Here is a 22,386-nt window from a genome sequence, read left to right as displayed (position 1 = left end):
GTGATAAAAGAGCTAAATGGACCTTTGGAGGAGGAGAAAGGCCATTGCAATGGAGGAATGGCAGGAGGTCATACAGTACAGGCCAACACCCACATAGTTCTATGCACATGACATGGTATTCGCCATTACCAAGAGTTATAATTATACTCTTGCTATTGCCATGTACTACCTCTACTTATACCTCACTACTTCTACCTATTATACACATCATGGGTGTTGCGAAACCACAAGTTCTCGAGAGTGAAAGGCCTTCTCGCTTGCGACATTGTGTTCGTTTCAATGCAGTTGTATCCCGACTCCGCCGTACCGCTGATGTTTACGACGTGGTATACGCTACAGGCGCTATGTGCGGTTTGCTGTGTGCGCTGTAGTTGTATGTTGTATGTGTATGCTTTTCCCATATACGCTGTCATTTTCACGCTATAACTACCTGGTGGTTTTAGTGTTAGTTATTCATTTCATTCATTGGTCATTATTATTAGTCGATGGAAGTGAACTATACTGTTGAGAATAAATAGTTGTCCTCGTGCCGTGTGGGGTCGTTCGTTCCTGACACTTTAGAGAACCAGAGGGTTCAAAACATTTGGCGACCACGCCAGGATACGAAGCGAGCATGGCACAGGAACTATGGATCATTGAAGCCAGCTTTATCGCTAGCGGAATTCGGTATGGATTTGAAGGCGATAGGTTGAGAGAATACGTGGAGAAGAGGCTCTGACAGAGCGAGGAGTTTGAAGAGCGCAGTGCTAGACGGCAAGAGGGTGCGCTCCGCACAGAGTTTGACGAAAAGCTCAAGACGATGAACGACCGCATCGCCAGCAGTACATATGAGGGGCGTGAAAAAAAAGGCGTGGAAGACTTTGCTTACAGACAAGCAGCGGTCAGAGGAGTATTCGAAGCCAGTGGGAGGATCAGATCCAAGGCCCACTGCGTCGGTGCAGTGCATAGCGACATCGGTCGGAGACGCTCAGAAGCAGCTGGAGTCTCGGCCGAAGGACTTAGAGGCGCAAGATGTAGAGGCGCAAGGCGTAGAGGCGCAAGACGTAGAAGCGCAAGACGTAGAAGCGCAAGACGTAGAAGCGCAAGACGTAGAAGTGCAAGACTTAGAAGCGCAAGGCGAAGCGGATAAGGAAATGAGAAGGGCGATACTGGTTAGCACGGAAGAGGTCAACGGCGAGACTGTGTGGACCACAGAGATCGCATGTGTGTCCTCGGGTTCCGCGCCCGCCCCGGGTCGAAGCAGTGTACTTGTGACCGTGTCGTGTGTGGTAGCCCACATCGGCGAGCTTGGTGAAATAATAGGTTGTGTGTTGTCTGGTCCAGCGTCCGCCCCATGTCGAAGTGGATCGATGACAGTGTCGTGTGCGACAGCCCACAGCGGCAAGCTTCGCGAAATCGAGTTGGCCGAAGTGGTGGGCATTAGTGATATTCTACCATGGCCACCACCGCAGCAGCAGATGACGTGTAGTAAGCCCCAAATCATTTGACTTGTGAGTTGTTGTACGGCGGTGAGAAGCCCTTTGGTGGGGAGAATGTTGTGAAACCACAAGTTCTCGAGAGTGAAAGGCCTTCTCGCTTGTGACATTGTGTTCGTTTCAATGCAGTTGTATCCCGACTTCGCCGTACCGCTGATGTTTACGACGTGGTATACGCTACAGGCGCTATGTGCGGTTTGCTGTGTGCGCTGTAGTTGTATGTTGTATGTGTATGCTTTTCCCATATACGCTGTCATTTTCACGCTATAACTACCTGGTGGTTTTAGTGTTAGTTATTCATTTCATTCATTGTTCATTATTATTAGTCGATGGAAGTGAACTATACTGTTGAGAATAAATAGTTATCCTCGTGCCGTGTGGGGTCGTTCGTTCCTGACACTTTAGAGAACCAGAGGGTTCACAACAATGGGTGGACATCCTGAGCTGCTCACATGTGTGAGTTCCTGTTTTTTTCTTTTTTTTCTTTTTTTTTGTGGCTGAATATTGGTCCGGCACCTGCCGGACCTGCCGGACCGCCTGCTACGGCCCTGTGAGTACAACTGTGCTTTGATGTGGTGAAAAGAGAATTTGCAGTTTTCAAAAGCACTTTTTGGCTGATTTCATTCTGCATCATACTTGCATTCTTTTTTTGCATCCCTTTTCCCATTTCCCTTAGATTGCATTGAGTCAAGATCCCACAGGGCTAGGTAATTCGCAGTCATGACGATTGCAATAATGGAATTCACATGTGCCCACGTGTGTTGAAGCGTAGCATATTGCACTGTTTGTTTTCATGGTCTTGCACAGATAGCACCCCGCAAACTGCTACTGCTGACAACACTCGTAAGTCAAGTGTCGGTTTTTCATTAAAAGGCTTGCTGAAACTCTGGAATTGTGCATGTGTGGTACAGTACAGTACATTTATTCATCTTCAACATACTCTGTTGTTTTGTTCGTTATTGTCTTGCTCAGATCCTGCTTCGGTTCCCATTTCTGGTGACAAGAATGGTAAGTGTTCCCTTCCAAGTTTTCTGACTAGATTTGCTCAAAGTGGTCATACCGACCATAGCACAGCTACAGTACATCCAAACTCAGTATTCATTCAGCTCAGAACTTTCAAACCCAGTGTAGGCCAATTTAAGGCTCAATTTGGATTCAGTTTTGGATTTTTAGTTGCGAATCCCCACGGCATTTGGTCATGTTTGAAAGGATCAAACCAATTGCTCTGGTTTATAAGAGATTGTGGTAGGGATTTTAACAATGATTACATAGGGAAAGCGCGAGCTCCGGTGCGGGGAGCAGACACTTTCCCAATGGTTTGTAAGGGAGGGCATGTGTTCATGGGCTTGAGAGAGATATCCCACCTCCAGCATGGTGTTTCAATTAAGACTGTGTATGATGAGTGGAACTGACTGCCCTATCCATCTCTGCAGCAGCAACATCCTATGTTTGTTAAAAAAAGGTCCATTCATTTGGTTTGATGTTTTCTGCCGCATGCCATTTGTGTACAGTTGTTAAGAGTTGCGAAGATCCTGGCCCCCCTGCCAATGGAAGTTACACAGTGCAGTTTGAAGATTTCATTGTGTACAGTTGCAATGCAGGGTGTGTGATGGTGGATCATCCCGCTGGTATTGCGGCAGCACAGTGTCTGGACAATAAGCAATGGTCACATCCGAAACCCACGTGTCACGGTAAGTGAACACTACCTGTGGTAAAGGCTGGTGCTGCCTGGGTCAGGGTTCTTTGTCTTGCTCGTAGTGGCGCCCCTCCCCCCCCCCCCCCCCCCGTAGGTTGCTTGAGCATATATCTGGCGAGTCTGCTTGGCAAAAAGACATACTTTCGCATGATGTTGTGGGATTGAGAGTGCAAACAATGTTGTTTTTGTTGATTCACATGACAGATATCGATGAATGTACAGTTGATAAAGGCATTTGCAAGAACGGCGTTAATGGACAATGCAACAATACACCTGGATCATATCAATGTGTTTGCAAGCCTGGTTTTGCAGGAACACCTTGTGCAGGTACGATTCTAGCATAATCATAGAGGTTATAGGAAACTTTAAATCTAGCCAAAGCACCCTTGGACACGAAACACTAGATTATTTTGAAAGCTGTACACCACCATAAACACAAACCTAACCTACTCACTCGCACAGATTTTTTTCTTTTTTTCTACAAAATCGACATATCTCCAGACACCAGGGTGAATAATGGAGTGTGGTGGTGGGGCCCGGCCCATTAATGATAGCTTGCATAGACTTCGGTCCGACCGGTAGGACCTACCGGTAAGACCATCATACACAGACATGCTGCATGGCCTCTATTCCAACATTGACCTAAAACTTGACCCTAAACTGTTGCTAAGGGGCTAATGAAGGAGTCGACAAAATTAATTTAGATGTGATCGCACAAGGCATACTACGAAATTTCATGGATACAGCACATGGTAACCATGGAAACGGAGTATGGAATTATACATTCCACTGCCTTGGCAGGCTAATATAAACAATAGGACCTAACCACGATTGATGTGCCATGGTCAAAAATCACTTTGGATAGAGTTGCTAGCCCTCCGAACAGTAGTATGTGTGGTCATTTTGATAATTGATAAAAGTGCAAATATGCAATGCACTGGACATAGCCTTGCATTTTGCATCATTACTTTGCCTTACAAAGACCTCATCTCAACAATTGTTTCAAGAAAATTTCTGAACCAAAAGCACTTTTGCAGCGTGATTTCTTGGGTCCTACCGGTAGGACGGCATATCATTAAGCTCAGCCGACCAGAGGTCTCGGCTTCATAGCTCGATGGCCACACCAGAGGTAGATTGAGTAGGGAGTATCCACGCGGCATAGCAAGACCGGCATCATCACCGCAGAGACCGAAGCACAATCAGCAGTCACCAGCACAGCCGAACAAGAAGAAAGCCAATCCATGACCAATGCCACAATCTAGAGGTAAAGTACCTTTGAGATCAGTCGTAGAACTCTGTAGCCAACACTGCAACAGCCCACATGTATGTTGGCGGGTAAGGTGTTTGTGGACGTCTTTCTTAAAAAAAAAGGTGTGGCGGCACTTGTGTGACCCAGAGCCACTGCATGTGCCACGGCCACTAGAGTATACGCAGCAGTTGAGCAAAATGAGCTTGTTTATGCTCGTACTACCCAATGACTATGAAACCGTCCCGGTTGACGGCTTTCACCAACAGCCACATCATCACATTTCCCGTGCTCTATCTTGTAGTCTTTTTACACTGTTCAATGTCTGATCCTAACTTTTGTTTATTTACACACTTTGCAACTGTTCTGGATACAAACCTTGTTTCGTTGCTTAGTGTATGTGCGGACATAATGGCATAAATAATTATTTTTATTGCATTTAAATGGTTGTCTCCTTGCCGCCTTTCTATTTACAATGTTTCTTTCCTTTTGTCCACATCTGATAGTGGAGAAGGTAGAAAGCACTAACTGACACAGTTATATAAGAAGTTGAAAGCCCATTTCCTCATGAATAGTGACAGTAAAACACAAGAAGCCGCCATGCATGGGGGTTCCCCGGAATACACCCTGCATGTACCGCACCTTAGAAATAGCAAGTGAGGCGACCTGTTGACCTTGGTAGAAGATGCGGTGTTCGGACACGTGACAGACAAACTGAGGGTCGCCTGAGTGCAGCCAGAGGCCCCATTTTAGTTGTTGCCAAGAGTGCTATCTTTTGCTGTGAATTCTGCACCTTGTCATTGTGTGATCAGTTGATCATGTGCCTAATGGCGCACTAGCCAGTGGCTAGAGCGTGTTAGCGCCGCATGAACACCTGCCAGCTGGCAGCTTGATTACACTAATCAATCACGCAGATTCACGTAGCTAATCAGTAATCTACAGCGCAGCTCCGAAACCGCGCCAAGAAAGGTTGCAGCTCACACCTCGTATTTCTTCCGCTCCAAACTTTTCCCACGTGCCTTGCTTTGAGTGTTGCCTTTGTGAAAGTAGAGTTCGCTGCTGTTGCCTGGCTTTCACAGTTTTGCTCCTTGCTTTTTCTTCCTCCAGTTTACCTGTCAAAACTGGATGTCAAGAGCGCCTTCAGGCAGATCCCAGTACGCATCGAAGATTTCCCGCTGCTTGGTATTTTTTGGCAAGGCCGTTACTATTATGAACAAGTGCTCCCTTTTGGTTTGCGCTCTAGTCCCTTCATTTTCAACACCGTTGCTGATGCTATTGAATGGATCATAAAGCATCATTTCTCCATAAGTGATCTTTTGCATTACTTAGATGACTTTCTGAACGCCGTTTCTAGTCTTTCTGTTGCTAACCGCCAGCTGGCTATCTTGCTCCGCGCATTCATGCTCTTAGGCGTACCCCTGGCCCCAGACAAGATAGAAGGCCCTGCTCAGTGTCTTACATTTCTTGGAATAGAGTTGGACTGCGTTTCCAAGCAAGCCCCATCCGACAAACTGACTGAGCTCAGATCTCTGCTTACTGCCACCCTCCAGCGTAACTCTATTTCTCAGCGCAGCCTCGAGTCCCTTTTGGGGAAGCTCTCCTTTGCAGCACGGGTGGTCACCCCAGGGCGCACATTTCTTCGACGGCTCTGGTCGGTGTGCAGCAGGTATCAAGAGCCCCACTACAAGATAGTACTGGACTCTGATGCTATGGAAGATATCAGGTGGTGGCAGCACCTGCTGCAACACTGGAACGGTAAATCGTTCTTCTTCAAGTGCACCCCAACTGGACTCCATCGCCAGATCTACAACTCTATACAGACGCAAGCGGTTCACGTGGCTGGGGAGCCTACAACAACGGCCGGTGGATCAACGGCGCTTGGACCCGAGAAGAAGTGGAGAGAGACATCACTTGGAAGGAGCTGTATGCCCTGCTAGTCGCTTGCGCCACTTGGGGCCATGCTTGGGCAAAGCTCCGTATCCTTATTCACTGCGACAATGCTGCAGTCGTGGACTGTGTAAAGTCGGGCAGTAGCAAATCAGCCCCAGTGATGCAACTACTCCGCGGACTTTTCTTTGTCTGCGCCAAACATAACTTTACCATTTCGGCCATCCATATTGCAGGGAACAAGAACCTGATTGCTGATTCTCTGTCACGCTTCTCTATGCAGGCATTTCGGCGGCTCGCTCCCAGCGCCAAGAACCTGCCGGACAACGTGATATGGCCCCAGTACATGGGGAAGTAAGCTACTACGCTGCATGCGCCACTGCCCCGAACACACGGCGCACTTATTCGACCGGTGAGAGCAGATATAGTGCTTACTGCCAGTTGTGCCTCTGGAAACCCTTCCCAGCTACTGACTATCAGCTAAGTTGCTTTGCCGCATTCCTCGCTCGCTCAGTAAGACCATGTACTATCTCTGTGTACCTCAGTGCGGTGCGCAACGCCCAAATTGAACAAGGCTTGGGTGATCCGCTGGAAGATGCCTGGCTGCTGAAACGAGTAGTAAAGGGCATTGGACGGTGCCATGGCACAGCTGTTATCACACCTCGCCTTCCTATTACCATGCCTGTGCTCCGCAAAATAGTGGATGCGTGCCAGTTGACGGAACTACTCAACCGACATGACCGTCTGCTGTACCAAGCATGTATGCTGCTTGCATTTTACGGCTTCCTTCGCTGTTCCGAGTTAACAGGGGAGACCCGGAGGACTGATGCTCGACTCGCAGACGGCAACATGCAGCTGTTCCTGCCAAAGTCAAAAACAGATCCACTGGGCAGTGGGGTCACAGTGTTCGTTGGCCGAGCCACGGAACCGTACTGCCCCGTAGCAGCGATGACAGCATACCTGCTCACTACCCGCCATCATCCATCCACTGGGCCACTGTTTGTGCTCTCAGATGGACAGAAGCTTACTCGTACGGCATTTACCACCACTGTACGTTCATTGCTGGCAGCATCTGGCGTGCCAAACCTGCACCTGTATTCCGGGCACTCGTTCCGCATTGGTGCTGCTACGACAGCCGCAATGGCCGGTGTGGCCGACTCTCTGATCCGCGCCGCTGGACGCTGGAAGAGTGATGTATGTTTGCGGTACATGCGTATGCCAGCATCCCTTAAGTACAGTGTGTCGTCACAGCTTGCAAAGGTTAGCCATTTGGTCTGAATTTTGGCCTAGCAATTCTGAATATTTACGTGGTGTGCTGGATTCGCAGATGTTCGCTCACAACTGGTTTGCCCTGTTTGCTTGCTTGCGACTCAGTTGCAGAGTCATTGCCTGTTCGTGACTCAGCAGAGTCTTTTCGCGTTGCGACTCATTTGCCGAGTCACGTGACATTGCACCAGTTGTTCGAATCCAGCACTCCACCTATCCAATTTAACTCAACCAGACTATTCTGTGTGTGCTCGTTCATGCGTGTGGGTCCGCATGCACGCGCATGGACATGTCCGGTTGTGTGAAGCACGGGCTAATGGCGCACTAGCCAGTGGCTAGAGCGTGTTAGCGCCGCATGAACACCTGCCAGCTGGCAGCTTGATTACACTAATCAATCACGCAGATTCACGTAGCTAATCAGTAATCTACAGCGCAGCTCCGAAACCGCGCCAAGAGAGGTTGCAGCTCACACCTCGTATTTCTTCCGCTCCAAACTTTTCCCACGTGCCTTGCTTTGAGTGTTGCCTTTGTGAAAGTAGAGTTCGCTGCTGTTGCCTGGCTTTCACAGTTTTGCTCCTTGCTTTTTCTTCCCCACCAACACCCACCCTATAGCTGTTGCTCTACGTTAACATGTTGCTATATTGTCTGCAGCCTATGTGGTCTGCACTTGCATCCGCTGTAACTTGCCATATTCAATTCTTTAAAAAAAACGAAAAAAAACATACAAGTAAAATAAAACATTGGGGAGTGCGGATGTTCGCTCACAACTGGTTTGCCCTGTTTGCTTGCTTGCGACTCAGTTGCAGAGTCATTGCCTGTTCGCGACTCAGCAGAGTCTTTTCGCGTTGCGACTCATTTGCCGAGTCACGTGACATTGCACCAGTTGTTCGAATCCAGCACTCCACCTATCCAATTTAACTCAACCAGACTATTCTGTGTGTGCTCGTTCATGCGTGTGGGTCCGCATGCACGCGCATGGACATGTCCGGTTGTGTGAAGCACGGGCTAAGCTGGCTTAGATCTTGCCAGTACACCATGTGCCTAAGCTGGCTTAGATCTTGCCAGTACATCATGTACCTAAGCTGGCTTAGATCTTGCCAGCACACCATGTGCCTAAGCTGGCTTAGATCTTGCCAGCACACCATGTGCCCTGCCAGTGCGGACAGTGTTTATGTTGGCCTATACATGTACATGTAGACCGTGGACGCTCTCTGGGTGTGTTTTGTTTTCTTGGCCTTGCTCAGTTCCCACCTCACTAACCGGTGTTAGGCCAAGATCTGACAAGAGCGTTAATGGTATGTACTGTGTATGTCATAGCCGGGAATTCTCTTCTATTGGGGTAAAGTAACCGTGATGGCGCTGGTGCTGCTGGTGCTGGTGGTGCTGCTGCTGGTGCTGGTGGTGCTGGTGGTGCTGGTGGTGCTGGTGCTGGTGGTGCTGGTGGTGGTTGTGGTGGTGGTGGTGGTGGTGGTGGTGGTGGTGGTGGTGGTGGTGGTAGTGGTGGTGGTGGAGACATGGGAGGCAGCCGGGAGGCCGAGGCAGCCTCATCTAGTGGTGGTACTGAGCAATGGCAGGCGGTGATGATATGTGTGATGCATGTGTTACTGTATGATGTATGGGCATGGTATGTGCACGTGTGTTTCTGTAATGATTATGAAAGAGTGCCATTCAGAATGTCAGGCCGAATGCGATAACCTTCATTGATGACATCTATGCGATCAAAACGACTGTATGGAGGAATTGATATCTACTCGTGATGTACCCTTAGGCCACCCTTTCTTTTTTCGTTGTTTAACGTCCGCGCCCGCGTACCTTTTTGCCTCCGACCGGAAAAAAAACAAGAAAGTAGTAGTACCAATAATATGCGAAGTTGTAAATACATGATTGTGTAGTTTCACAGTGTGCCGATCATGACCTTAAACTTATAATCTTGCCTCCCGGGCATGCCTTTGTCTTGTGTTCTTTTTCTTTTTTTGTTGGCTTTTAAATATCGTACGGTGTGTGTCCTAGTAAAAATCCAGATGTAATGAATTCATGACATGCTAACTCCATGCACCTGTTTTGTTGGATTCATCAGGCATGTGCTCCAATGTACCATCAAAGAGTGTTGTTCTATGCCTGCAAGTGCCGTTAGACCCAGAAATATTGCATATATCACATGCTTTACTGGTCAAAATGTTTGATTGGGGTTTCCAGTTTTTGGAATGGGCTTTTGTTTTTTTTCCGCCCTCCCGCGTACCTTTTCGCGAAAAAAAGGACGTTAAACAATGAATTAACAAAGGGTGGCCTTACGGACTGAAGGATAACTGCTGATCTTGCTTGCATGCATTGGTTTAATACTGATGACTGTGGTGTCATGTATTTAGAGTCTAGTGCACGGTATTGCTTTGTGGTACAAGTATTACATTGTTCATGATAGATAAGTAGATTGGGTTGCAAGGATAGCATGTTAGAAATAATTGATTGGAACATCTGGGCCGCTCAATTACGTTAAGAGCACACTCTCATCATTGTTAACTACATTGTTGATCATACTGGTCAGATCCTAGTGTTTACCTAGTCATGTAATTTCTCATGCTGCTGTGTTCAGCTGGTTGGACTACTCTAATAGTGCGGGCTTTTGCTGCGCAACTGGTATACCTCACAGTGTATTTAGAATAGTCTTCAATAATAATCTAGGTCAGTGAGTTTCACTACTTCCTAGAACCAGTACAAGAAACACCAGGTCCTGAGATTGTGCGGTGTGCGTGCGTGTACGTGCCGTAGAAGAGTCTGATGGTCTTTCCCCTTCAGCTCTTGGTGCCGAAACCCGGGATAGGCAGAACGTACTGCTGTGGGTTTTCCTAGAGAGAAGTCCGGTGAGGAGTATGGCGGCGAAGATTGAAGGGTTCTTGCGCCCCTACAGAGGGAAGGGCGACAGCTGGGAGGTGTTTTGGGCCAAGTTCGCGTTCTTGGCCACAAACCAGAAGTGGGACTCAGACGACAAGAAGATGGCGCAGCTTCCGCTCTACTTGGACGGCGATGCGTTTATGGTTTACAACGCCATGGACGACGCGGACCAAAAGAAACCGGACAAAGTAGAGAAAAGAATGAAAGAAGCGTTTTGCCTCACGAAGTCGCAGGCATACAAGCTGTTTGTTGCGCGCCGCTTGCAGCTGGATGAATCCCCAGATGGGTACATTGCCGACCTTCGGAGGCTAGCAGCGGTGGCAGGCCTTGGAAGAGGCGCGGATGCAGACAGCGGCTCGTAGAGCAAATCCTGAACGGCTTACCTTCATCCATGGCGCAGCAAGTGCGCCTTGCTCTGGTTGGAAAAGGCGACGACGTATCGTTGTGCCTGCAGTTGGTTCGAGCATTGCAGCAAACTGGAACTGAGGATGATGTTGTTTCAGCTGCAAGTGGCGCGAGTGGCCCCGGGCCGGCAGGCTCTGGTACGCGGAATGTGCTTTGCTTCCGTTGCAATAAGCTTGGCCACGTGCGGCGAAACTGCCCGGAGGCGAAGTCTGGCTACGATCGCGGTGCTTGGAGGAGCTCAGCGGCGGGGGGTACAAGTGGCGTGCGGCCTGGCCTCACTTGTTTCTTCTGCGACAAGCCTGGTCACTTGAAAGCAGACTGCGAAGAACGGAGGGCCTGGGAGGCCCAGAGGTCAAGCAAAGTCACCGGTCAGCCATCACCATCGGCAGCCTGCACGTCTTCCCCGCAGGAATGTTCCGTGGAACGAGGTGAGCCTGCGGAGGAGCGCTGACTGTACATGGGGCATGGGAGCGAGAAGTCAGGCCAGCTGGTAAAAATCTTCGTTGGTGTAAGTGCAGCGTCTGGTGACAACGCCGGCAAGGAATCGTCCATTGTGAGCGCACGTGCACGCGGACAAGCGGTTGTAGACACGGGCTCGACGAGGACGTTGATCAGCCGTGCATTCGCAGACCGCAGCAGCCTCACGTACGACGGCCCAGACACTCTCGAGACCAACCTTGTGGCTCTGGACGGCAATCGAATCGAAGTTCTGGGGCATCTAGAGGTCCTTCTAGAGCGAAACGACGGGCCTGTCAACCTTCCCAGAGTCAAGGTACGAGCGCTTGTAGTTGAAAGCCTAAGCACTGTCCGTGCTGACGTGCTGATTGGAGCGGATGTTGCTTCGCGGTGCGGTGGGTTGCAACTGAAGTATAGTAGTGATGGACAGCTTTGCGAAGTTGTGTTTGGAGCCGCAGCCAGCGACACTGTTGCAGCCACTGCCGATCGGCTGTCCCCGAAGGGGCAGGATGATGATGGTCGATCTGGCCATCCGTCGCGTCGGGTGAAAGTCAGCACCACTGACGAGGGCAAGGTTATGCTCAGTATTGCGGACGGCGACGTGACCTGGAGCCCTGCTGAGAAGCAATGGGAGTTGACCTGGAAGTGGCTCGATGATTAACCTCCTGCAATGCCGCTCGGCCCGGGTATCGGAGAGTACAGCAGGACGAACCTGACTCCGGAGCAAGAGCGCCTGTTTGTTAGTGAGGTGCAATCCTGGATAGACAACGGCTGGCTGATCAAGCACGACCCGAAGCTACATGGCGAGCCAGCATGTGTGCTGCCGCTCATCGGTGTTCCGCAAGAACACAAGACGACGCCGGTGAGGCCGTGCCTGGATTACCGTCACTTGAATAAAAAGCTCCACTCTGACCCTGGTTTTGACCCACCAGTCTGCGGTGACACGCTACGTCGATGGCGTCAGGCAGGAGAGGATTATGCTCTGCTCGACATTAGGAAGGCATACCTCCAGATCCGGGTTAGCCCGGCGCTGTACCGCTACCAAGTCGTGCTTTGGAAGGGAGAAGCTCACGTCATGACGAGAATGGGATTCGGGTTGGCGGTAGCGCCCAAATTTATGGATGCCGTTGTGAAGTACGTCACCCAGCCGTATCCTGGAGTTGATAACTACTATGACTGTAACAGGTTTAATCAAACTTGAAAAGTAAGAGGCCTGGTTGAGCGTGCCTCGACCAGTTATATGCAAAATGTGATAGTATACATGTGGCAATGGCGCCAATGAAGGTGCTAATAGACAGGCGTAAGACGCATGAGGTGCGAGGGAGTGTAAAGTTATAGAGAACAGGGGAAAACTGTTACATCATCCCCCTCCTATGGAGAGGAAGGAGCTTATAACCCAAATGCTCAAGTGGAATAGAGTACAATAAGCGCAAACACGTGCGAGACGAAAAAAGGCTTCGCACTGAAGTAACACAATAAGACGACTGAAACTCCATGCAAATAAAGTGTAATAAGCTCAACAAATGTGTAAGGTGAAACTAGAAGTTCAACTGCAAAACTCAGCGGGCAGAAGCCAAGGTTTTGTACTTCTGAAGTGGAACAATGTCATTACCAGATTCATCCAACAAATAATGTTCAGGCTCCCAAGTGGCATCAGAGTAGCCTTGCCACTTGACTAGGTACTGAAGCTGATTCTGCCGGCGGCGGTGACTGAGAATGTTCTCCACCACATAGCGGGCATGACCATCAAGGTCCGTGATAGGCGGAGGCGTAGGCTGTCTCCTATTAGGAATAGCGTTCTTCTCGTAAGCACGGAGTGCCGACACATTAAATACCGGGTGACAGCGGCTGGTATGAGGCAACTTGAGCTTGTAGGCATTCGGGCCGACCACATGGGTTATAGGAAAGGGGCCAAACCACTTGGGGCGTAATTTATGGGATGGTCGGTCCCGAGCTTCAGGAGTCAGGAGGAAATCCCGGTAGACCATTACCAAATCTCCCACCTTCAGCTTTCCCTCGACCCTTGTCCGATCTGCATAGAAGGCCTGACGAGCTTGAGCTGCCACTAGCGCATCTTGTGAGATCTTGACCGCGTCTTGTCTTGCTTGCAACCAATCAGCTGAATCTCTGCCTCCCTGAATAGGGTTGAGGAAGTCGGGTGGCGCTCTGGGATTTAGACCGTAATTTAAGAAGAACGGTGTGTTTCCTGTAGATGATTGAGTAGCGCTGTTGATAGAAAACTCACAGAGAGGTAGGAGCATATCCCAGTTATCTTGTTTATGATTTACAAAAGCCCTCAGCACATCCTCTACTATTCTGTTTACTCGTTCAGTTAGGCCATCTGTCTGAGGGTGATTGGCAGTACTAAATGCTAGTTTCGTTCCTAAGCGATCAAACAATTCCTGAAAAAATGCTGCCGTAAATCTTGGATCACGATCACATACAATACTAGAACTCAAACCATGAAGTCGAAATACATGTTGAATATACATGTAGGACTCAGTATAGAGTCCATGCACTATATGATGTCCAGCACCCTATATAGAGTCCATTGGTCCAAAATCCACTATACAGAGTCCAGGAGTCCACTCAGTTTTGATCAGCTTCATCCTGCCGCGCAATCCCCTATCAGGAGTACACTTTTTCTACAAGTCCCCTATTCACGGTCCAGCTAGGAGTCCAGTTTATCCTGTCACGCCGTCCTGTGTGATGTGCCCGAAAGGGAACACATTTTTCAGTTTTGCTTGCCTCGTGGCAGCGCATTCCTTTCTTCACTTCAGCCATGGCTGCCAATTCTGCTGTGCAGTTGCTGACAGTAATCTGTCTCGAGCTAACCAAGGAGGATAAGGAGACGTTCAAAATCAAATCTGGAAAGCGTCTTGTGGTTCTCTGAAGACGTTTCATCAGTGCGCGGGATGAAAGCAGAAATTGCAGAACGAGAAAAGTTCAGCACAGTTCAAATCTGACGAGTCAGGTACACTGACGCTCTCTTTCGTTCGACGCCACAAGGATCCCCTGTTTGGCTGGCCATTGCTGCCAGTAAGACGTTTGAACGGTTTCATCAGAGCGAGGGATGAAAGCAGAAAGCGGAGAAAGAGAAAAGTTCAGCACAGTTGCAATCTGACGAGTCAGATACACTGACACTCTCTTTCGTTCGACGCCACAAGGATACCCCTGTTTGACTGGACAAGAGCTGCATGTACCACCGTGTCAAAAGGCTGTCCAACTACATGGCAGGACGATGACTGAGGTAAGGAAGCTTTTACTCGTTTCGATTGGTCTGCTGTTCTGTCGTTATGCTTGAATTTTTTTTCCATTTTCAAGGAGCGTATCGCGTTTGTTTGATGTTGCTTGAATGAATGCCCTAAAAGTAATCAACCACTTCGTAATAGTCCTCAAGGACTGCAAGGACTTTGCATCAATCGTATAATGACCGTCTAGCTATCATCAATTATTATTTTATTTCATGAGAAATGTATTTTTATCCCTGTGATAATTATGTGAACTCCACGACACTCTTCCTGTAGTATGATGTCAAATACAATGGGATCCACAAACGCAGTGCCAGTGTACTAGTAGTAGTAGGACTAGGAGGATTGCTTGTATGCCAATGACAAGAAAGCTTCAAGCTAATACTCGTATTCCCTGAAGTAACCGTTTTGATGTCACGAACATGACATTGTGTCAGTGAAACTGCCTCGTGACAACAAATCATTGCATTTCCATCTTGGGGAAGACTGACTGACCGCAACGCTGTACAGATTGTTCAAATCATCTCATTTCAATTTAGTTGCAGTGAAGTGAAACACTGTGTACACTACATGCATGTTGGTGTGTCTGTGCGTCTTGAGTGTGCACAAACGATCTTATTCCTCGTATTACTAATAGATTATTGTCCCCACCATCACCTGTTCACAGGTCTTTGAGTGGATTGATTTTCATTGAGCATCACATTCGTTGAGAACTTGGTAGTTGTGTGCTCCCATGCATCATTACGGTAATAAGCGTATCCTTGTGCTATCTATTTGTTGCAGGTGTGCTGATCTTCAGAAGCTTGCGGAACTGAGTGCTGCTGAACATTTGCATGGCCATGAGCAATGGTGAAGCTTGCTATTGCACTCTCAGCATGTGCTAGTATTATGCTGACCACTGCACTATGTTACTCTCTTACACTACTACGTGTATGTAAACGTGCGTGTACCCGTCCCCGTACGCATTCGTTTCGTATAATAATTTGTTATCCCTCTTGACTTTACATGTAAATGGGTGGACGTTTGCATGGCTGTTGGAGTTGCGTGTGTATTGTGTCTCTATTCTTTTCTTGGTGTTTTCTTGGCGTTGTATAAGTTTGTGTGTGTGTGTGTGTGTGTGTGTGCGTGCGCGCGCGCACAATAATTTGAAAACAAATAATTAATCCTGGGCTCTCCATTATTCTCTTTTGATTCTTGGTTTTTTCCTAGGTATTTTCTTGGCGGTGTGTGGGTGTGTGCATGTGTGTGTGCGTGCACAATAATTTGGCAACACTACATGATTGAGATATTGTAATTTGCAGCGTCTGCGAAGAGACCACTTGATTTGAGGATGGTGTTTGTAGGGTTTTCATGTAATGAAGTGGCTGCAGTGGCGCCTCAATACATATTTTTTTATCTTGAGAAGTGAATGATGTAAAGGATTAAAGGGAGAGGCCGTTTTCTGGTTAATATTCACTGCTTACAGCAGATCCTATGTCTATTTTCGAACTCGATAGGGGATGCCTAATTGGCTGGACTTTATACGTGTTGTCCACATAAAGACTCTTTATAGTTGATTTCAAAGTTTGGACTCCGTACAGTTGATTTTGGACCAATGGACTCTATATAGGGGTGAAGCCAATTGGCTGGACTCTATACAGGGAGTGATGTCCATCGAAACTTTGAGCTCACAGTTGATTCCAAGTTTGGACTCTGTACAGTGGATTTTGGACCAATGGACTCTATATAGGGGTTGGACATCATATAGGGGCTGGACGCTCTACTGAGTCCAACATACAGATCAGCACTTCCTTTAGCGTCAATAGTAGAGGAAGTAGGTGCTAAATGTACACACTTTGTCAAGCGGTCTACAAATACATATATAGCATCATGACCTGTATCGGTCCTAGGCAAACCCATGATAAAATCCATCGAGATATCCGCCCACGGCTGACTGGGCACTGGTAAATTCTGCAAGAGACCAGTTTTTAGCTGGCCGCCTTTAACTCGTTGGCAGACGTCACATGACTTGACAAACGCCTTTACATCCAGTCCCATTCTGGGCCAATAGAAATATCTAGCGAGTCTGAAATAGGTGCGATCTCGACCGGGATGCCCCGCAGTCACACAGTCATGGTATTCTTGAAGCAGGGCGAGTCGGAGTTTGCTACTCTTTGGAATGCATAACCTGTTCTGTGGTGAAGATCTGAGATAAAGATAACCGGGTGTTTCATTTAGAAGGTAACGGTCGTGCAGATTGTCATGGCTTGAATTTTTCAGTCTCCTGATAATGGGAGCAAGATCCTTGTCGCACTTGTAACCGCTGACAATTAACTGCGCTAAGTCTGGATTAATCTCTAGGGTATGCTCTATGGCATTCAACTGAATGTTAGGAGGATAGGATGACCCGCCTATTTCAGAATCACTGAACAGATCTGGACGGCGTGAAAGCGGGTCGGCAATGTTTTTCTTTCCTGGTTTGTGAAAGACCGTAAAGTCATAGTCAGCTAAAAACTCTACCCATCTTGCCTCACGCTTGGTGAGAGTCGGTTTGGTTCGTAAATAGACAACACCCATATTATCAGTCATCAGGTCAAAGTGGCGGAATAGATAGATTCTCCAGCACTTTAATGCAAATACCACAGCCAACGTTTCCCTCTCGGCCGCAGTATAGTTGCGTTCTGCAGCTGACAGTTTCCGACTACAATAGGCTACGGGATGCAAATCCATATCTTCTCCCTGCTGCAGGAGCACACCCGCCACGGCAAAGTCACTTGCGTCAGTTTCTACCGTGAAGCTTTTCTCAACATCGGCCAGTTGCAACACTGGCGCCTCGAGTAATGCTGATTTTAGAGACTCGAATGCCTTCTGTCTAGCAGCGCTCCATTCAAAGCGTGAATTTTTTCCGGTGATTTCTTCTAATGGACGAGAGATGGTCGAGTGTCGATCTATGAACCTTCGGAAATAGTTTGCAAAGCCAAGAAACTTCCTCACATCAGTTACTGACGACGGAGTTGGCCATGTTTCCACAGCACTTATCTTCTTGGGATCAGGGGAAATTGATGTGCCGTTGATTTTATGCCCCAAGAAGAGAACTTCTCTCACGCCGAATTCGCATTTAGACTGTTTGCAATACAGCTCACTATTTCTAAGTGTTTCTAGAACTGTTTGAAGATGATGCTGATGATCTTCCCAGGTCTTGCTGAAAACTAGAATGTCATCCAAGAATACTACAACGAATTTTCGGAGATGCGGTTGCAGAATAGAGTTCATGAGTGACTGAAAGGTGGCCGGGGCATTAGTCAGCCCGAATCCCATGACTCTAAATTGGAAGTGGCCGAACGGCGTATTAATGGCCGTCTTAGAAACATCCGAGTCTTGAATTCTGATTTGATTGTACCCCGACCGCAAGTCCAACTTGGAGAAATATGCACTGCCCTGGATCGTGTCGAATAAGTCATCAATATTAGGAAGACAAGCTTTGTTTTTGATCGTAATTCTATTCAATTCTCGCCAATCGCACACCATTCTCAGAGTACCATCCGACTTTTTCACAAAAAACACAGGTGCACCGTATGGCGACTTACTTGGCTCAATGAATCCCTTCTCAAGTAATTCTGACAGCTGTGACTGGAGCTCGTCCATCTCTGGTTTCGGCAGGCGGTAGGCGGGTCGAGACGGTGGTCTGGCTCCATCTTCTATCTGGATTTCATGGTCGACTGGTCTCTTCGGTGGAAGCTCATTCGGCAGCTCGTCTGGAAATAAATCCTGGTACCTCTTGAGCAGGCTCTGGATGTCTTGTTGCTCTGATTCCTGGAGTTGTGGCCCGGAACGATTCTCCTCGTTTGCAGCAGTGACCCATGCAAGAAACCCCTCGGCTCCACTCCTCAGGGCATGACGAGCTTGTCGGCCACTGATAAACATGCTTTCCACAGATGGCCGGTCGGCTGTCGGCGGGTTAGCTGCAGGCAATTCGGCAACAAAGGGCTCACCGTCCAACTGAACTTCGTTCGTACGGAAGTTGATGCTGGGGTTGTTCCTTGTAAGCCACGGCTTGCCAAGAATAGCGTCGTAGCGAGTCAGGGGATACACAGTAAAGTGCTGTTCCTCACTGAAGCCCCCGACTGTCACCCTTAGCGTGCGTGTGGAAATCTGCGGGACCTCGCTGGTCGAGCCGTCCGCCAATGTTACGCTCAGCACTGCTGAGCTTGCATCCGTGTCAAGATGATGCTTTCGAACAAAACTGTCTGCAATGAAGTCATGCGTCGAACCGGAATCTATCAGCATCACTGCACGGCGACCGCCGATCTTTCCCTGTATGCGCAGTAGGTCGTGTTCAGGTTCATTGCCGACGCTGACGTTGCTGACATGACACCTTTCTGCAACGGGACAATTTCCTACAGCTATGGGTGTCTCCGGCTCCGTAGGTTCCTGGAGAGCAACGTCTTCAACCTCCAGAGCTCCGAACCGGTTAGCGACTGGTACCGGCGTGGGTGCTTGGGTCGTCGCCAGTAAGCGCACCCCCTTTCTTACTGGCGACCAGCGTTTGGGTAGCGCTGTCCACCCTCAGTACAGTCTTTAGCGAGGTGGCCTGGCTTCCTGCAAGCAAAGCAGTGTCCCATTGCTCGCAGTTGGACACGCTCTTGGCCCGTCAGCTTGCGGAGGCCCTGAGTCTGACCACGGAAGCTGGGCACGGAACGCGACTCTCTACTGGCTGGTGGCCCCGACGCCGGTGGCCCTGACGACTGCTCCACGGTGTTTGCTGCCATGACAGCTTGCTCCAGGGTACGTGGATGCTCACGCATGACCTGTCGCTGGATGTGCGGCACTAGACCCCTGACGAACAGCAGCGCTCTGGTGTGGTGGTCGATTTCCGGCACTTGCAGGCTGAGGCGAGTGAAAGCAGCAATGTATGCGTCCAGCGACCCGCGCTGCGCTGCGGAAATTAGTCCCATACGCGATGTTTCCTCGTTGTGCCGTGGTCCGTACACATCGCCAAGTGCCGCTTTCAGAGCAGGCCAGTCGGAAAACACTTGGTTAGCCTCCAATGCCGCTATCAACCAAAGACGAGCGTTTCCAGTCAAAAATCCTGCCGCGTAGTCGACCCTCTGTGCCGCATTTGGGCGCGCCAACGACCGTAGGGCCATGTCCATTGCAAACGTCCATTCTTTGAATGTAGCGGAATCTCCTCCAAACACAGGCGGCTCTTTCGTAAGGCGGGGTGTTGGCTCCCACGGTTCCGAGTTCGGATGTATCGTTCGGTTTCCTTGGCTAACGCGCTGAGCGGTCTTGATATCGTTTATCAGCCGAACGACGAGTACGAGGAGCGTAAGCAGAGCGACCAGAACACCTGCCAAAAGCAGAGTAGGAACCATCCTCTGCTACCAGTGTAACAGGTTTAATCAAACTTGAAAAGTAAGAGGCCTGGTTGAGCGTGCCTCGACCAGTTATATGCAAAATGTGATAGTATACATGTGGCAATGGCGCCAATGAAGGTGCTAATAGACAGGCGTAAGACGCATGAGGTGCGAGGGAGTGTAAAGTTATAGAGAACAGGGGAAAACTGTTACAATGACGACCTGCTGGTTCCTAGTGCCCTGGTGCCGAAGGTGTCTGGTGCACTGCATGAGTTCGGCCTACCAACCAAGCCCGCAGAGCAACTGGCAGAGGCTAGAGTCCTTGGCCTCCAGCTGACCAAGTCTTCTAGTGGTGACACGTCCTGGTCGCGAAAGGAGCCAGCTGCCATGACCTTGGAGCGTCCGGCAACTAGGAGGAGAATCTTCCAATGGTGTGGACGACTGACAAGCCACTACCCAGTATGCTCATGGCTGCGACCTGCCTGCAGTTTCTTGAAGAGAGCAGCTTCGGCGAACGATGCGTCCTGGGATGATCCAGTCCCACCGGCTATCCAGGTCTGCTGCGAGGAGCTTGAGAAGCGGCTAGCCGAAGTCGACCCAGCAAAGGGAACGTGGAGCATCTCTGCTGGCGACAGCAACACATGGACGGTGTGGTGTGATGCGTCCGGCCTGGCCCTTGGTGCTGCTCTGGAGGTTGACGGCAAGGTGGTGGAGGATACCACGCAGCTACGACCACACCAGGACAAGAGGCACATCAATATTGCCGAATTGGAGGCGGCCATCCTGGGTCTCAATCTGGCTGCGAAGTGGAATGCGAAGCGGATTATGCTGAAGATTGATTCCAAGACCGTCTTCAGGTGGCTGAAGCAAGTGATCAACGATGTCCGACGAGTGAAGACCACTGGCTTGCATGACCTGTTGGTGCAGAGGCGCCTACACATTGTCAGCGATATGATTGACACGATTGGAGCAGCAGTGGATGTTGCTTGGGTGTCGTCTGACTCCAACATTGCAGATGCCCTGACCCGAGTTCCAAGCGTCTGGCTTACTCGATCCGTGGGTAGCATTCCCGACGTCACCGCCGGCGCTGTGTGCGAAACGACAGTTGTTGGCCCAATTTCGTTTGACGCCGTGGCGGCAGCCCAGCTGGAAGACGAAGTGGTGCAGCGTGTCGCCAGCCAAGTAGCTACCCGATCGGCGGTTCGTGATGCTGGTTACAGGAGCGTGGCAAGTCAGCTCGTCGTCGAGGATGGCGTCCTGCTCCGAAGCGTTAAGCTGCCTGTTGAGGGTGAAATCCTCGTTCCTGTCATCGCTAAATCCGCGGAAGAGTCTGTTATTAGTGCTGCCCACACCAACTCCGGCCATGCCTCGTGGCAGAATATGTACGAGATGTTGCGTGAACGCTGCTACCTACCACGCATGGCCGAGAAATGCCAGCAACATGTCCGCAGCTGCCAGCGTTGCAAGGCTGCGAACGCCGCAGGAGGACAAGCGGCGCCAGCGACACGACCAGATATGCCCGGGAGACCGTGGGGCTGTGTTCAGATCGACACCTTGGAGCTTGGGGCGAGCAAGAGCGGGGAAATCCACTGCGTCTTGGTCTGCGTTGATGCCCTGACGAAGTACACCGAAGTTGTCCCGTTGCGTCGGCACGATGGTGCGAGCGTGGCCGATGCCATTGTCGAGTTGTGCTGCAGGTGGGGAACGCCAGATGTGATCCGGATGGACAATGGCCGGGAGTTCCGCAACTACATTGTCAAGGCCCTTCTGCGTGTGTTTGGTGTTGAGGTCAAGACAGGAGCTGTCAGGCACCCACAGACGCAAGGCATGGCTGAGCGTTTTAATCGCACGCTGCTCGGCCTCATAAGGAAGGTCCTGGAAGAATCAACGGATTGGCTCGCCGAGCTCCCGGTGCTGATACATTACTACAACAGTCGCATGCACAGCGCCATCGGCATTTCACCAATGAAAGCAATGATCGGGTGGCAGCCTCGAGCATTGGTGAGCGCCCGCATCAACCTATCCGATCCCAGAGCGTGGCAGGACGAGCATGCAGCGAGGTGTGCGAGAGTGCGCGACCTGCTTGATGCGGAGATGTCCGAGAAAGACCACTGTGAATCCGAGCATGAGTGCCCGTTCGTGCCTGATGATAGCGTCCTCCTCCAGCAGCCAAAGAGGCGCCAGAAGTGTACTCCTCCATACCAATGTGGCTGGCGTATCAAGAAGGTCTTGTCAGGATCGACAGTAGTCATCTGGCGGAGGTTCAAGGGTGTTTTGCAGGAGAAGGTCATCAACATCGACCTGCTGAAGCGTGACGTGCCAGCTGCACCTTCCTCGGACCCAGCAGATGAGCCTCGCCATGTTACAGAGAAGGAATCGGCTGGAGAAGAGAGTGATGACAGCGGGCCATACGTAGTGTTCTCGCCGAGTAGCGATACTCCAGACGAGCGAGTGTTGCGAGACAGGTCTGCCATTCGAC

At 49.7% G+C, this 22,386-nt stretch overlaps 1 protein-coding gene and 1 long non-coding RNA gene across 2 annotated transcripts in view; both read left to right on the top strand.

The window, feature by feature from the left end:
• Nucleotides 1-22,386, top strand: part of LOC135813538 (latent-transforming growth factor beta-binding protein 4-like) — a 34,451-nt gene that overhangs the window by 693 nt on the left and 11,372 nt on the right. The window contains exons 3-7 of the mRNA XM_065326629.1: nt 2,283-2,318; nt 2,448-2,483; nt 2,987-3,166; nt 3,376-3,498; nt 8,815-8,865. Of these exons, the coding sequence (XP_065182701.1) occupies nt 2,283-2,318; nt 2,448-2,483; nt 2,987-3,166; nt 3,376-3,498; nt 8,815-8,865 (426 nt within the window). The remainder of the gene's footprint in view (nt 1-2,282; nt 2,319-2,447; nt 2,484-2,986; nt 3,167-3,375; nt 3,499-8,814; nt 8,866-22,386) is intronic.
• On the top strand, nt 14,010-15,865 carry LOC135813708 (uncharacterized). Its single transcript, XR_010553100.1, has 2 exons — nt 14,010-14,570; nt 15,355-15,865. It is a non-coding gene; the product is annotated as an uncharacterized LOC135813708 (long non-coding RNA).

This window comes from Sycon ciliatum, chromosome 4, assembly GCF_964019385.1.
Source record: "Sycon ciliatum chromosome 4, ocSycCili1.1, whole genome shotgun sequence".
Classification (NCBI taxonomy): domain Eukaryota; kingdom Metazoa; phylum Porifera; class Calcarea; order Leucosolenida; family Sycettidae; genus Sycon; species Sycon ciliatum.
Note: the sequence above shows the minus strand (reverse complement) of the source record. Positions and strands in the feature narration are given on the sequence as shown.